The sequence below is a fragment of the Salarias fasciatus genome, chromosome 6 (genome assembly GCF_902148845.1).
Source record: "Salarias fasciatus chromosome 6, fSalaFa1.1, whole genome shotgun sequence".
In the NCBI taxonomy this organism is placed as follows: domain Eukaryota; kingdom Metazoa; phylum Chordata; class Actinopteri; order Blenniiformes; family Blenniidae; genus Salarias; species Salarias fasciatus.
In genome coordinates, this window is record NC_043750.1 from 18809048 (window position 1) to 18824668 (window position 15621).

The 15621-nt window shown below is 42.3% G+C and overlaps 1 protein-coding gene across 1 annotated transcript in view; it reads right to left on the bottom strand.

Moving 5' to 3' along the window:
- The window catches only part of LOC115390013 (F-box only protein 41-like), a 33943-nt gene that overhangs the window by 6519 nt on the left and 11803 nt on the right, over nucleotides 1-15621 (bottom strand). Inside the window, exons 3-4 of the mRNA XM_030093665.1 lie at nucleotides 6537-6744; nucleotides 1696-1769 (exon numbers count right to left, since the gene is read on the bottom strand). Coding sequence (XP_029949525.1) covers nucleotides 1696-1769; nucleotides 6537-6744 — 282 coding nt within the window. The remainder of the gene's footprint in view (nucleotides 1-1695; nucleotides 1770-6536; nucleotides 6745-15621) is intronic.

Below are 15621 nucleotides of genomic sequence, written 5' to 3' on the forward strand. Positions count from 1 at the left end.
TCGTTTAATATCTTTGTTTCATTTTTCATAGTTGAATCTAATGAATGAACAAACTCACAAAGTTACAAGAGGTACAAGAGAGCCGCACCAAATCCTGACCCAGAAGTTGACCTGGATCTAAAAAGGTAAAGGGGGCACCTTCTCCAGGTGGAGGAGTTTGAGTATCTGAGGGTATTTTTCACGAGTGAAAGGAGGATCTCAAGACCCCAAACGGACTGAGTGGAAATGCAAGAAGATGATTTTTCTTTGGGAAAAAAACATCTTGACATAAATTATATTTATAACTACAAACTGGAGTAGTGAAAAGTTGTTTGTGTGCGTGCATGTATGTGTGTGTGTGTGTGATTTAACGGGGAAGGCCTGGCAGGTTCAGTTTGACGTCACACTGGGAAACACGTTCACATACCAACTGGGGATGACAGGGGTGTTAGTCAGAGATTATGGCACGACCATGTGGCTGCAGTCTCCAACCGAGACCCAGAAATACTTCAATCGCGCCTCATGTAGTGAGACGTCCCACCTGCGTCTGAGCGCTGCCACAAAGTGAGAGCCTCTGACTAAAAATGGGACCTATTCCATCACACAGCTCTGTGCCTCATACTTTCCACACAAAAAAACATAAAAACACACACGAAGGTTCTATGAAAATTCCCAAAAAACATAAACGACTTAGCAATCCAAAGCCGAACAGTTCAAGTTCGAAGTGACGCGTTTTGGTGAAGTACCCTGACATATAGAACTGATGAAGGCAAAACAGAAATGAAACTTTAAGAAAAAAAAAGCAAATTCAAATTCTCACATTTAAGAAGATGTACCCAAAGAAACATTTGGCAGTCTTGTTTCACAAATGAAACTCTCCGATTTGGCTCCAGGGCTCATTTTCACACAAATGTCTCAGTTATTCTTGTAACTCTCACAAACTGTGCTCACGCTATAAAAGCAAAACTCTGTGATGTGTCAGATTTTTATTAATGGCCCCGAACCCCCGACCCCTTTGTTTTAGATGTGTCACTACTAACTTTAAAGAACAAATCATTTTTCATGAAATTGTTTTAAAAAAAACAAATCTGATACATTTTCTAAATATATATTTTATACATTGTAGCAATAATTTTGGAAATGAAACAAAGAACACAGTATAAGGAAAAAAGAAAATAACATATTTTAAAATGTGGCACTTTGACCTGTTTTTTGCAGTTTTTCTTGGGGGTTTTGTTTTGTTAGTTGTTTTTTTTTTTTTCTCACAGTAAATGTTAGTCTCCACTGCGCTCGCAAACATTTAAGCACAGAGCTCACTGCTCTCAGAGGCCGCGGCCAGCGAGAGCGGTGGTCGTGGTCAGAAGCTCGGGGACTCCGTCTCAACAGCTCTCAGATTGGATTTCACTACCGTCGCTCAGAAAAATGAGCTACAGTACTTTCATCGACAGCCAAGAGCAATAAAACCTCCTGCTGGACCAACAAACACGAGAATCAACACACAACTTCGCAGTTATCTGATGATACGGCACAAAAAGTACAGATTCCTAATCGTGCTGCGTTTGAGGGGGTACATAAAAGCTTGGAGATCTTTCTTTCTTGCCTAAAAATACCAGGGAGGGGAGCGTCATGAAGCCCGCTGCAGCAGGGCGAAGCTCTGGACTGATTACATGTCAGGCTGAACCGGTGTGAGACGTGTTGCAGCAGCCGGTGGCTTACCCTGTGCTGGGCGACGACCGCCGCTCTGACACCTGGTACATTCCCCTTGTGCTCCCAGAGAGGCTGGAGTTCCTCTGGAGGGACAAAACACACAAAAAACAAGTTTAAGCTCCCATGTTGTACAGTTTTTCGGCATTTTGACAAAGGTGCCAGAGGTCCGACAGCATCGTATTCAAAGCGTATTGCCCTAAAACCAGACTGCTGACAGACTGAGCCTTCTCCTCTTTTTACCCTTCATGCAGTCAGTTGTCGGAGGACAGCGGAGGTATTTTCTCTCTATCTGTTGTTTATTCCAGCTCATATTTTGCTCAGGACTGTCAGGGTTTTGAACATTAGGAGCAGTAAGATGATTTTTTGTTGTATTTTCTATATAAATAAATGTGCACTGAACTGAAAAACACACTTTTTTGCTTCCATTGTTAATTTGTTCTACAAATAAAACCTGTATATAAGTTTTGACCGTTATTACCGTTTAAATGATTCCAGAAGGGAAGACAACAAAATCATGTTTGTCAGTTATCGGTGGACGGTTTTCAGAACATATCTCTGGCTGAGGCACGTCAAACTTTCATTAAACAGAATAAAATTAATACAAAGTCACCAACACCTTGTATTACTGGATAACCCATTATTTCTCTTTAAAACTATTGAAACGTGTCAAGAACATGCATTTATGGGAGGAGCAGCAGAATGCTCCCAGGAAAAATCTGCTTATAAACCATCAAACAAAAATGTCCTGTTTTGTGCTGTTTGTGTGGATTCATGTTTGCCACAATCAAAGTCCTCCTGTGTTTGTTATTCTATTACATTTTCTATCGTGACATCCCCACAGACTGAGGCCAGCAGAACTAACGAGCATAACTGCTTTATTATAACAAACAAATAAATGGTTTTCCATTAGTCTCAGCAGTAAAATATAAGCTCTATATTCTGGCTTTAGCACCAGTCATAAGGTCAGCCATTAAAATTTATTCCTGCTCCATCCAAGTTAGGGTCACACATTTAAAATTCTCCATTTATCAATCATCCACACAAACCTGCACACCGACAGCAGCTTCAGCCAGCATTTCTCTCCATGGTGTTACAGCAGAGGCAGCGCAGTGCAAACCACTGCACCAAAATTTCAGGAGAACACAGGGAGAATCAAACACGGGACTTCCTTCTGCGAGGTGAAAGGACCGACCTCTACGTCACTGTGTCACCCATAGATGTCACTTAAAACTTAAAAAAAAGAAAACTCCCAGGAAAAGTGTTTTGTAAAAAAAATATCATGGGTTTACTGTAATAGAGATAATATTTTATATTTAAAGAAACAAACAAACAAACAAAAAAATAGTTCTCCATGACAGAAACAGGAGAGATGAGGAGGCAGAAGCACTGTGGAGGAGAGAATCATTTTATATGTGTGTAAGATGTTTTTTTTCTTTTTGTATTAACGGTTAATGAAGCCTGGCCACACTAAATTTAATAAAACGACTGCAGGGAAGTCACTATAATCATGAGCAAGAACCAAAAGACTGGAAAAACCCTCCATCACAGCAGAGCTGTTGCAGTCAACATGTCGAATGGACCTGAGTGGCAGGTCGGTCACTCCTCCCATCAGCGCTCTGCAGCGCTGCAAAGACACTCCGCTCCCCCCCCGCCCCGACAATATAAAATATTTGGATGTATCTCTGGCAGCAGGTGAGAGTTATTAAATGTTTCTGGTTGTAGGTGTGCAATCTCTCACTCACTGCAAAATCCTCCCAGTCACTCTTTCACACATCACTCAAAGGTACCTGTGCACTTGTGTGTGTGTGTGTGTGTAAAGTGGTGCCAGGTGGAACTCTGTGTACCAGACCGGCAACGTGCCACTGAGGGAAAATGAGCACAAACACAGACACGGCCACTGCCTCTCCTTTTTCCTTTGCTTTTTTACTCGCGCAGCTTGTTTCTGGCCCGCTGCCAGGGAAAACGGACCTCTGAGAAAAGAGGCAAACAGCATTTGGGCTCTTGTTCCTGTAGAGACTGCAGCAAGGACAGACCTGAATACATCCATGAGAACCAGAGATGATCAAACACTCATCAGACGGTAACTCTGGTGGCAGATGTGTCTCTATTTTCTGCTCTAATATCTACTTTACGCCAAATATTTAGAAAACACAACTATCAGTTTGAGCTAATAACACATGAATTACCACCTGAAGTGTTTCACGAACAAGTTATCCGTGTCGTTCTCTCACTGCCGGTCCTAAAATACCTCTGTAGCTCTACATCCGCTCTCCTGGGAGATCCGGGCGACCTTCTCATTCCGTACAGGGGAATGAAGACTCTGACGGCGAAGGTGCGTGGTTGAGTGTGTGACATCTCTGGGCTTCCCTTCACAGTGACACAAGGTGCCAGGCAGTGTGTGACTCTGCACTTGTACTTGTCACGTCAATTATTCAGGTTTTTTTTTTTTTTAAATAATAATCATGCAGTCATGAAAGTGACAGACGTTTAACCCAAATAGAGGCTGCTTGGTTTGAGAGACATTTGAGGTCAATCACAGGTCGGATGGCTGTCTAACTAAACTTAAAACATAAGAAACTGTACATCCAGTCTTTTTTGTTTTTGGAAATTTTAGCTTTATCTTCCACTTTCTCCTTTATGTCATGTTTGCTAATCTAAAGTTGTGAAATTATGAGAAAGAAAGGCTCCTGGGAAAGACCTCGATCTGTTTCTCCCAGTCATGTTGACCTGATGCTGCTGCCAGCGACTGTATGAACACATCGCATCAGCGAGCCGAGCCGTCCGGTTGACGCTATCTCCGCGCTCAGCGACGGCGATCCAAGCAACAGATATTTACTCAGCTTCACTCAAATAATAAAGCTGTGAATTTCTGTCAGGCAGATCTGTAGCATCTCGCATCACATTAAAAATCATGCTGAAACCTTGAGCTGGAGCAAGAACCGGTTTCCATGGCAGCACACACATTTGTGCAATGTGAAGCAGGTCACCTTTTCTCTGGAAGTGTTGGATAATAATTTGAATAAGTGACATTTTAAGAACAGACGCTGCCTGCTTGTGAGATTTTTTTTTTCCCTTCTAATTATTGTGTAATAAGGCAGATCGAAGGAGAGAACTGGTACAGTTCAAGCACTGAACCCAGACAGAAGAGCTGAACTGCAGTTTCCGCAGCAATAGATGTCTTTTTATGAGCGTACACGCTGGTCAGGCGCACTCTGCAGCAGCAGCTCTGATGCTGAATGCTAAACAGGCAGGGATCGAGTCGCGTGTGTCACCTTGTGAACACGAGTCCCACCTTTATAATCCTTTGGAAAGCAGGCATGATTCGATCGCCACGCCGTCTCACACACTGAATATCTGTAGGTCTCAGCCTAACGGTAGATCTCCCCAATGACTCAAGATTACTGGTCACACTGATACCAGTGAAATATTATACAGGATGTCCACAGATCCAACAGACTACTGTGAAACATGAATAAGAACCTGCAGTGTTTATCAAGTGCTGGTCGCTAATAAAGTGAAAAGTCAATAGCAAAGCCAGCGTGTGCTCCACTGCTGTAAGGAGTGACCTGCACAGTTTACCGGCTGAATGATTCATATTTCTGAAGGCCTGCTTTTTGGCAAAAGAACTGATTACAGCCACCGAACTGCCATGCAGGTGTTTTCTGCCTCCTGGAGTTAAAGAGCCGACAAACAGCTGTCCGTCCATCCAGAGAAGGTAAAACTTTCAGGATCTGTTAAGTCATAATGAAAATTATTGTTGATTTGTTATATCAAACAGAGTCCGTCTCCTTTTTATTTTGTTCTAATGAACAGAGAAAATGAAAAACGGAAATTTAAAATTAGTTCGAGCCATTTCACTAGTACTCTATAATTTGAGTGTCAGCATCTTTTCTCCGATGATCTAATTTCCCATATAAGGCGACACTGAGAGCCATGAACAGTGGCTTAAAAGCATAACAATGTTTAAGTGTAGTGAAGAATAAAGTTCATTTTGCAGCACTTCCTCTCTGACATGCTCTCTTTAAATACTACAAATATATTAGACTTTTTTTATTTCCTAGAAATGTTTAATTATTTGAAGCTTTTTTTGTAAAAGGTCACTCCTACGCATCACTCCAAGTAGGAGTGAGGTGCTTAACAACTGTGGTGAAGTCTTCACTTTTCAAATCCCCTCACCTCCCAGGAGCATTTAGAAGTGTAATACTCAGATGTTTCAAAAATGAAGGCCTGACCTCAATCTTCAGAGTGAACCGGAAGGTCCTCACCGTGAAACGACAGTATTTGACCTTACATATGCTCAACTGGCTTGACAGAAGGAAATCGCTGCAGCTGGCAAGAGCACAGTCTGCTAAAACAAATATCACTGATCATGATCGTCTTTCATTTTATCGAGCCAATGATTGGATTTAAAACATTTAATGTGTCAGAACAATTTCAGGAGCAGTGCTTCCTGCCTCTGTCTTAAAATGTTCATTTCAAGATTCTAAACCATTTTCCATCCACCCAGATATCCTTCATGTTGCATTATCTAGACAACAGCTCTCCGGTTTATCACGAGGCTAAACCTTTTTCCTGCAACATCACATAAAAGTCCTGTTGACAGCGGTGATGTACCGAAGCTGGGACGGCAGAGGGAAAAGCGCCGCCACAAACAGAGACTCGTCCGATTATGAAATCATGAGGTTATATCATTTTACAGACCAGGTAGCGCACTGGCCGGCATATCACACACAACCACACACACCTAGCCTCAAAATCAGGTTGAAACGGTCCACAAAATGAAGCCACAGTGTGTTTCCACAGTGTGTTCTGATCGTCACTTCATCACTGCGTATCCTCACGTGCGTTACCTGGCGCCCGTTGCCCTTGGAGGCCTGCAGGCTGCAGCGCCCCAGGCTGCCGTTCGGAGTGGTGCCGCAGCTGCTGATGATCTGCAGCTGCTTCTCGGCGCGGTCCGCCCGGTCCAGGAGCTCCTCGATGAACTGCTGCAAGCGCACCTTGGCGTTGGCTTCGCGAGCCGCCGTCTCCTGGAGGAACTGGTCGATCTGGGCGACCTCCCTGCAGACGGAGCAGGAAGGGGAGCGGCATTAATGGGACGCTCTTTAAACCGGAGGGTTCACTCTGATTTACAAACCAGATTTTCAAGGGTGAGACAACAGATCTGCAGAGAGGTTTCCTGAGGCATTAATTCTTCTATATTACAGTATTTTTATCTTGAACAGATTGTGCTCATTTGACTGCAGGACGTTTTAGCACACACACACACACACACACACACACACTGGCTGTCCTACTCTATATGCATGAAGGCTATTCAGACTGAGGGCTGGCGACAGAGACATTTACACAATGCGAACACAAAAAGTAAAAGGCAGAGCGCATAGTGGGAGAGAAACAGGGTAAGAGAGCCGCTGGATATTTATACTGCAGACACAGCAGGGCCAAGTTCCCGTCATTTCAAAGGACAGTACGTTACCCAGACACGGAGGCAAACAACCCAGGAATTCTGAGTCCTGTGGCAGTCTGCTCACCGTCTATTTCCTCATCTCTCTGCAGCTAGTCTGTTATGACATCTGCAATTTATGAATGAATCATTACAAATGCGCACTTCCTGCCAATAAAGAAAAAACCTAAATGTTAAGATGTGATTAGATATATCATATTAATTTAGATTGGATTATGATTTACATAAAGGAGCCCCGAATGTTTGGCATCGTGTGATCTGAGTTGGTAGAAGTCCAAATCAGCTTCAAAGAAGCAACCTGTAATATCAGAGGAGAATCACATTCCCGACAGCAGTGTTTACTACATCAAACACAAATTCACCCAGATGTACATAAATTTCACCCCAGCAATTCCACCTCTGTCAACAAACAGCTCAGCTGATCCTTTAAATGTGCAGGAGATGATTTTTTTTTTTTTTTTTTTTTTTGGGGGGGGGGGGGGGGCTCTCTGGGGCAGCAGAGACAGGCTGAGTTTACAGAGCATCAGCTAATCTTAAGCTTTTACATGGCTACGGATCAATTAGCATGAAAATTGCATTGCGCTTTCCTTTGCAGATTTCCTTGAAAAATAATGTCTGCGGTGTGTGATCACCGCTTCGAGACGTGTGAGTGGAAGCACACAGAGAGAGGAAAGTTTTTCATGAGGCTGCAGGCTTCAGGTTTTAGATTCATTGCTGTTAACAACCTCTTTTCCACACTAACAATATGAATTTGTTGTTCCTGAATGAATCACTAACACTGCAATTTATTGTCATTTTAACACAGATTGTTTTTGTGTATATACGCCCGAGGGTGGTGGGGCGGTTAGCACTCCCACCCTGGTACAAATCCAGGCCTGAGGCTGTTTTTTATGGAGCTTGCATGTTATCCTTTTGGATTTTCTCAGGCTAGTCTGGGTTTTTTTCCAACGATTATAAATCAGATGTGAACATTGTAATTTGGGGTTGTCTATTATACTTGGTGATGTGAAGCTACATCTGAGACAAACGGCTTCAAAACTTCAAAAACTGACATCCAGACCTTTTCCTTCTTATGTTCCTGTGCAAACAGTTATCTGCTGTCTCTGCTGTCAAAACAATGCAGCCAGCAGAGCCTAACAAGGTACATCCGCAGCCTGACCTTGAGAAGGCTAAAGGGCCCTTAAAAAGCTCAGCCCATTACTGCAGACAAGTAAGAGAAGCATAGGATCTGTGCCCCGTCGGTTTAAATAGATTTGCGTCGTTCACTGGGTTGATTACTTCCACGTCTTTCTCATGTCGGACATCCACGACTGACAGCCATCCTGAGCTCTCAACGCAAAACAGCAACAACACGCCGAACAAGTTTCCATGAAATGAGGACATTCAGAGGTAAAAATAGTTTGCTTTCTGGCACAGTTCACTTTTATTATCTTCAGGCAAAGATTACAAAAATATGACTCCAAAATTAGTCACAGCGGATGTCCGTAAGACAGAAATGAAAGTGATCTCAGGTCTGTGAGCGAATAAGTTGTGAATGACAACATCTAAAAATTAGAAATCAATCATGTATATGATGATTAAGACGGAGAACATATTTCAGGTTCAAGTGCATTTGCTAATGCACTTGGATCTAAAGTGCAAGAATTTGCAAAGAGAAAAACAACAATGTCATTTTTACCTCATTAAAACATCTGTTGCTAGTAATCTTCAATATCTGGGATATTATATTTTCAAAAAGAAGTCACAAAGAGGCAAAAATTACTGTTGAATTTATTCTATAAAATGTATGGTGTGAATGTTTGTCTGAAAATGACTGTTCAAAAAAACAAAGTACATAAATTATTACCAAATAATATCTACAATCTGTGTTCACAGTTTTCACTTCAGATAAAATATCTCGACCCCCCCAACAAAAAAGAAAAACAGGATGCAGAAAAGACAGATCAGAAGAAAACACAAATTATTTCAAACCTGAGTTATCAGAGCTCAACTGGGAAACTGAAATTCACAAGGCTCATTATCTATTCACAAACATCTTTTTATGACAAACATTGTTCTACGATAAAGCACAGAAGGAAAATGAAATAGACTGAAAAACAAGAGAACAGCAAAATGCCCAAAATAAATATGTACCAGATGAAGACTTGATAAAAACAGAAAACTAGGGAGGTAGAGAAAATGAGATCATAGAGAAAAGTGGAAAAGATAATTATGGAAACAAAAATAATACCAAAACTAGAATTTGGCACTCAGAGAGCGAAGACCTCTGCCACAGCTCAAATCAGTCACCAATAACAATAAGAACACCATATATACTAAAACAACAATGTCACTGGGGGTGTGATCAGAGCGGAGCGCTGCGGCGTGCGGTGACTCTCTCTCTCGCCCTCTCTCCCTGTGTGTGTGTGTGTGTGTGTGTGTGTGTGTGTGTGTGTGTGTGTGTTTATCTGAAAAGGAAAACCAAAAAGCAACATAATTTGTTATTTTACTTTATTTTAATTTGAAAATTGACCGGATTCTCTCATATTTTCCGTTCCCGACTTCCTGTCTGTTTCATTGCAATCTGTCCATTACTTTTTCTGGAATCTTGCTAACAAACCAACAAACCAACCAACCAACCAACCAACCAACCATCAAACCAACCAACAAACCAACAAACCGACATGATTACATAACCTCCTGGCGGAGGTAACCAGTTCACAAACTTGTTCTGAAGAACAAATACACATATGCACGCACACACACAAATGCAGCCTGACAGCTGTCAATCTCCGAGCGTCCGCTGTCCATGGTGCTGAAAACTGAGATAAAAAGTCACTGGCTAAATCTGTACCATCTTTGATACAGCTTGAAGCAAGATTAAGGAACTTTCAGTTTTCGTTGATTTTGGCGGCGCCAGTGGACAAAAGCGGTAGTGTTTTGCCTGAAGGAATACTACAGTTCCCATGAGGACTAGCGCGTGACGTTGTAAAATGCTGCTCCCGGTGGCATGCTGTCGGACTGAACTCGCCTACATTTGTTTCCAGTGGCTGTGAGAAGGACGGATAGTGATGAGGTAATGAATCTAATGGTGGCTAAACAATGTTATATCATGATGTGACGCATGCCGTAAAGCAGTCCACACATTTGAAGTTTTTTAGTGTGCAGGGTTCCTACCACCCTCCTCACAGTTGCTTAGTCCAAGTGAAAGCAATACTGACGCCCTCAGCCCGTGACAGAGGGGTCATTCAACTAGTTGTAAGTCGATGTATCATCACAAAAGATATTAAAATGTTTTATTAAGGTTGAAAAGTTCCTTAGTGTAGGTTTAAATATAAAATGAACACAGCTGGTCTAAAATTACACAACCTATTCAGATAGATATAGACACGGCTATCTATATCTTTTGGAATATTAGAAGAAAAATAGACTCGGCGGTCTCTTATAGTTGAGAGCAACACAAGGCACATTCAAATAGGCAGGTGTTTAAGACCACAGCATTCTGATAAAGATAATATTTTTGAAGGTTTCACTGACTCACCAGTGGCTCCGATGTTAGGTTTTGGGTAGTACCGCTAGCGGCTAGCATAGTGTTTTGCATACTTCTCATCTTCCCTCAAAAGAGTTCAGATCAAGTGCAAAAGAAAAAAGTGGCTCATGCCGCACAGCCAATCAGCGCTGGCTTACAGCTCTGATGCATTCATGGACAGTCGTAATATAAGAATTGGCAAATTGGAGCCCACACTCATATGCGTATACCTTCTCGCACACACTGCACATTTTATTATAATAATTTATTTACAAGTAAATGTGAACACATCACATGAAAAGGGGCCCTATGACCTTGTGGGCCCTGGGGCGACCGCCCCCTTGCCCCCACTCTGACTCCGCGACAGGATTGTACTCAAAGAGTGTCATGAAAAATAGATCTAAATTGTGTAACCTGAAGTACTTTCTAGATGAGGAAAATGAAATTGGTAACATGAATGACGTGGGAAAGGTTCAATAATTTAAACATCAAATTGAAGTCAGGCTGAAAATCAACAGCTAGAATTCAAAGGTTCAAAATGATAATACTGGAAAACCGTTCCTGTTAGTGAGAGTTAAGATGACAGTGCAAGAGGAATGCAGACAGTAAATAGATCATTTTTATACAGGATTAATTGTTTTCTGTTAGAGGAGCTGCCGATAATGATTTCTAAACGATAATAATACAGTGAACTGAGATTTTTAAGATGTAGTGGAGAAATGGAAATGACAGAAGTCTGTGGTCTCTGGGAATAAAGCGTAGCGGTTTCTTTAGTTTTGATTTGATGATAAATGTATTTATTTGCAACCTCATTTTTTATCAGTAAAACACTTAAATGTGAGTCTTTTGTGTCTGTCTTGTTAAGTGACTCTCTGGAAGTGAGGTCAGCTTATTAGTCGTCCTTCTGGAGGCCCTTATGTCTTGAAAAGACTTCTGTCCTTTTAATTTCCTCCAATATCCAGAACTATATTTCCTGTTTATTTTGATGAGAACAGGCTTGACTGTACAGATTAAATTAGGTTGCCCATATGAGGGGAGAGAACCAACAGTGACAGAACAATTACTGATGGGAATTTCTTTTTTCTTTTTTTTTGTACAATACAAGATTAGCTTCATATCTAATCAGATTTACATGTAACAGTCTCCTGTCAAATCAAACCTTTGATCTGGAAGCTTCACAGGGAGATCTCAGCAATCAAAGCCTCCTCTGCCTCTTTGGGCCAAAGGTCTCCTCCTGATCCCTGATCTCACTCTCCAGCCGTTCTTTCAGAGTTCTACATTTGCTTTTCGAATCAGCCTCATTTTGGATCATCTGCGTCTCCAAACTAGTATGTTCTTCTCAGTCATGGCTGCGACTCCGGTGTCTCATCGATCTCATCTTTTTCCTTTTGAGGAGACTGAGATTTTGCTGGTAATTGTCATGCTGAGGTCATGCTGAATGTTTTATGTTTCTTTCTGCAGCAGAGATGCCTTTTTCATCAATCAGTGAGTGGAGGAAAGCTCTCCATTCAGTGAAGTGAACTGACTCCCACTGAACATGGCTGGCTCTGGCCAAGGCAGCCTGTTCGTTGCTCTGCTGTTTTGCACAGCTTGTGCAAGTTGAGCAACACTAGAGGGCGCAGGCAACATAGCTGTGGGTGTTTCTCAGGTGACAGAAAAAGGCTCAATATTAGGTCATAAATCCTTTGCAAATATCTTGTTTTCAGATACGAAGCATAAAAACTGCATGCAAGTCTCTGAAGTGTCAGTTGTGAATTTTGTCCCTGTCTTTACACCTCTATCTGAGTGGATGGTGACCAATTAAACTGTCCAATCAGGGAGTAGACAGCTTTCAGTCCTCCTGCCCGCTGCAGACTCTTGAGCGGGAGCAGAGTTTTAGCGTGGACCGAGGTGGGAAAATATCTGAAACTCAAGTGGGCTGTAATTTATTATATTATGGGAATTAAATTTCACATTTAATGCCATGAGTTTATTGAAGGGTGCAACTGTCTTCCTATCCAGCCGCCTTGGTCCCGTCCAGGTCAGCGGTTATTCAAGGATCTGATGGCCCAAGGATGAAAACTGTTTAAAAGTCTGGCTGTGCGGCCTCCATCGACCTGCAGCACTTGCCAAAAGGCACTGGTTGGAACAGGTGATGAGTTGGGTGGGAGGGGTCTTCTGAGGACGGCACTGGTCCCTCTCGGGCATCTGGAGCTGGCAATCTCTTCCAGAGAGGACAGCCGATGTTTTTCCACTTAAAACGCTATGATGCTCTGTCTTTTCTGACATCTTTCTGTCAGAACCAGCGATGACTTATTAGCATTATAATCTAAAATGGCTTTTCTGTTGGACTGAAACACACTCTCTGGATTCCACCCTCCATCCATCACTCCGCCCGTATCAAACTCGCTCAAACTGTCTCTGCTATTAATCCATCACCTTTAAAGATCACTTCCTGGATTATATATTCCACCCACTGAGAAAGGCCATCATGAAAAAAATAATCAGTCTTATTCACTTCTCCAGTCAGTGGTCATAATGTTGCGGCTGACTGGTGTACGTACTGTATACTCGAGTAAAACAGTAATAGACACAAAGGCCCCTTAAGAATAGCGAGAACATGCCTCTTTCAGCACTTTAAAGGCTCGTGTGAGACTCTGTCAAAGCTGCATTCATCATGTTTCACATCAATGGTGCCAAATGCTAAAAATGCTAGTCACCTAACTCTTCGTTGCTAAGCAACATGAAAAAAGAGAAGAAAAAAAGACTCCCACGAAATGTCTTATGCTGCTAGCTGTGCCGTGCAGAAAAATGACACCAACCTGATCACTCCTCCTGCTCTTAAAAACCCTGTAAGCACTTATGGAAAGTGTGCAGAGCACCCCGGGTCCGGCTGTTCGGTTCGGTTCGGCTCTCATCACCGCCTTCGGCTCGCAATTTGGTTTGGAGAAAAAATTTCATTCACAAACAATACACATGGAAACAACATCCACTGGAAACACATAATGATAAACATTACACTAGAGTGGAAACGGAATGAGTAACAGAGCCCCCGAAGCATGGCTGCTAAGTGTTTTAATAGCAGCTGGAATAAATGAGAGCAGCTGTAATCAGCAGAAACTGAGGCCCGAGGAGAAGTGAAACACGGTGCGACTGTTATCTCCGCCTGTTAGACTCACTCGCTTTAGAAAACAGCCTCATTTTTTTAAGTCTGTCACAAAATTGTGTTGAAATACTGTTGAGATCTTCCCAATCATTTAGGCTTGCTTGACAACATACGATCAGGTTAATTTAATGGTTCTGATTTCACTATTGTTCCAGAAGATAACTCTGGAGTGATCACATTAAATAGCGATTGCAATTAACTTGTTTGTAATGTTTATTGTTGCTGTTTAATCTGTGGTTCATTATACAGGCAGCCAAGGACATAATCAACAGCCTCAACGCTTTAGAAAGACTGAAGTACAAAGGCACAACATTTTAAAACTGCCGAACATTCTAAAACTGTCCCACACTTGTGTCCAGCCTGGTGGCGTTCAGGTGTGGGCTGCTGATCACCGGCAGGAAGGCTCTCTCATCATGTTGTCTGTCAAAACATTGACAGGTGCAATCTATTGAAAAGTCAAATATTTTATATGTCGATTGAGGGAAAGTTATTTTGTGATATATATCTTTAATGTTTCATCGCCAAACCCTATAAGAAAGAACTCAGTGTTTCTGTATCACAGGTCTGGCATTAAGCTTTGTATGCGCAGGTAAATGTATATCCTCTTAGTTTCTTAAAAACAGGCTTTACATATATGAAATACATTACTTTGCTTAAATTATTTATTCATATTTTGATGTATCAAACAGAAACGGTTGGTTGTGCAGTGACCCTGACCAAACCACTGTGTAAATCTAGGTTAGGATTTCTGTATCTATATAATTATTGTTTATAATCTAAACAGTAAGACAGTAATTTAGTGGTTTCACCCTCCCCTCATAGTGAAATATCCCTGGTTGAAGTGCAGGCTGGGGGATGTTCTGTATGGAGCTTGCTGGTTCTCTCTACACGGGTGAGCGTTTTCTCCAGCATCCTCTCATAAACATGCATTTGAGGCGAACTGATGACTCTGAACTGCCCCTAACCGTGCACGTGAGCAGTTGCCCGTCTGTTTGTCCGATGCTGGACTGTTGATGTGTTGGAGGTGTACACTGCTTTTGTCTTTGTTTGTTTTTGTGTGTGTGTGTGTGTGTGTGTGTGTGTGTGTGTGTGTGTGTGTGTGTGTGTGTGTGTGTGTGTGTGTGTGTGTGTGTGTGTCTCGTTGGCTAGGATCAGATCCAGCACCACAGTGACCGGAAGATGGATAGAGCAGATGGATGGATGGATGAATGGATGAATAGATGTTTATGAAAGCCATGAATTGAGTAGAATACTGGCGGGTGAGGGCAGCGCTCCCTCACTGCAGTTCAGGGAGTGGTGCAAAACATCATTTGTTTAGCTGAGCATATTAGGTCTATTTTCTCCACAAAAAAAGCAAGAAGAGCAGAGCATATTCAGGATTTTATATGATATTCAACACACACACACACACACACACACACACACACACACACACACACACACACACACACACTCACACACTATAGCTGAAGTAGACGTCAACCCAGAGGCTTTATTTGCTCCTGCAGCTCAGATGGAGAGGGAGTGCCTTGTGCAGCATTGGAAACATGTCGGCTCGCACGACACACAACACAACATGGAGGAATCTCTCTACCCTTCTTTTAGAAAACATGCCCGCCATTCACTGACTGGCGAGCCTGTTTGCAAAGTGAAGCTGTCAGAGCAGAAAGAGAGCTCGTCTCATTAACAGCAGCGTCTGAGACAGAGAAACATGGCGAGGCTTCTGAAGGCCCTCTAATGAAAAGGAATCAAAGCAGGAGTGTGATGCGCAGCGCTCACAGTGCCGCGGACTCTTTGGACAGTGAAAAGTTTGGCAGC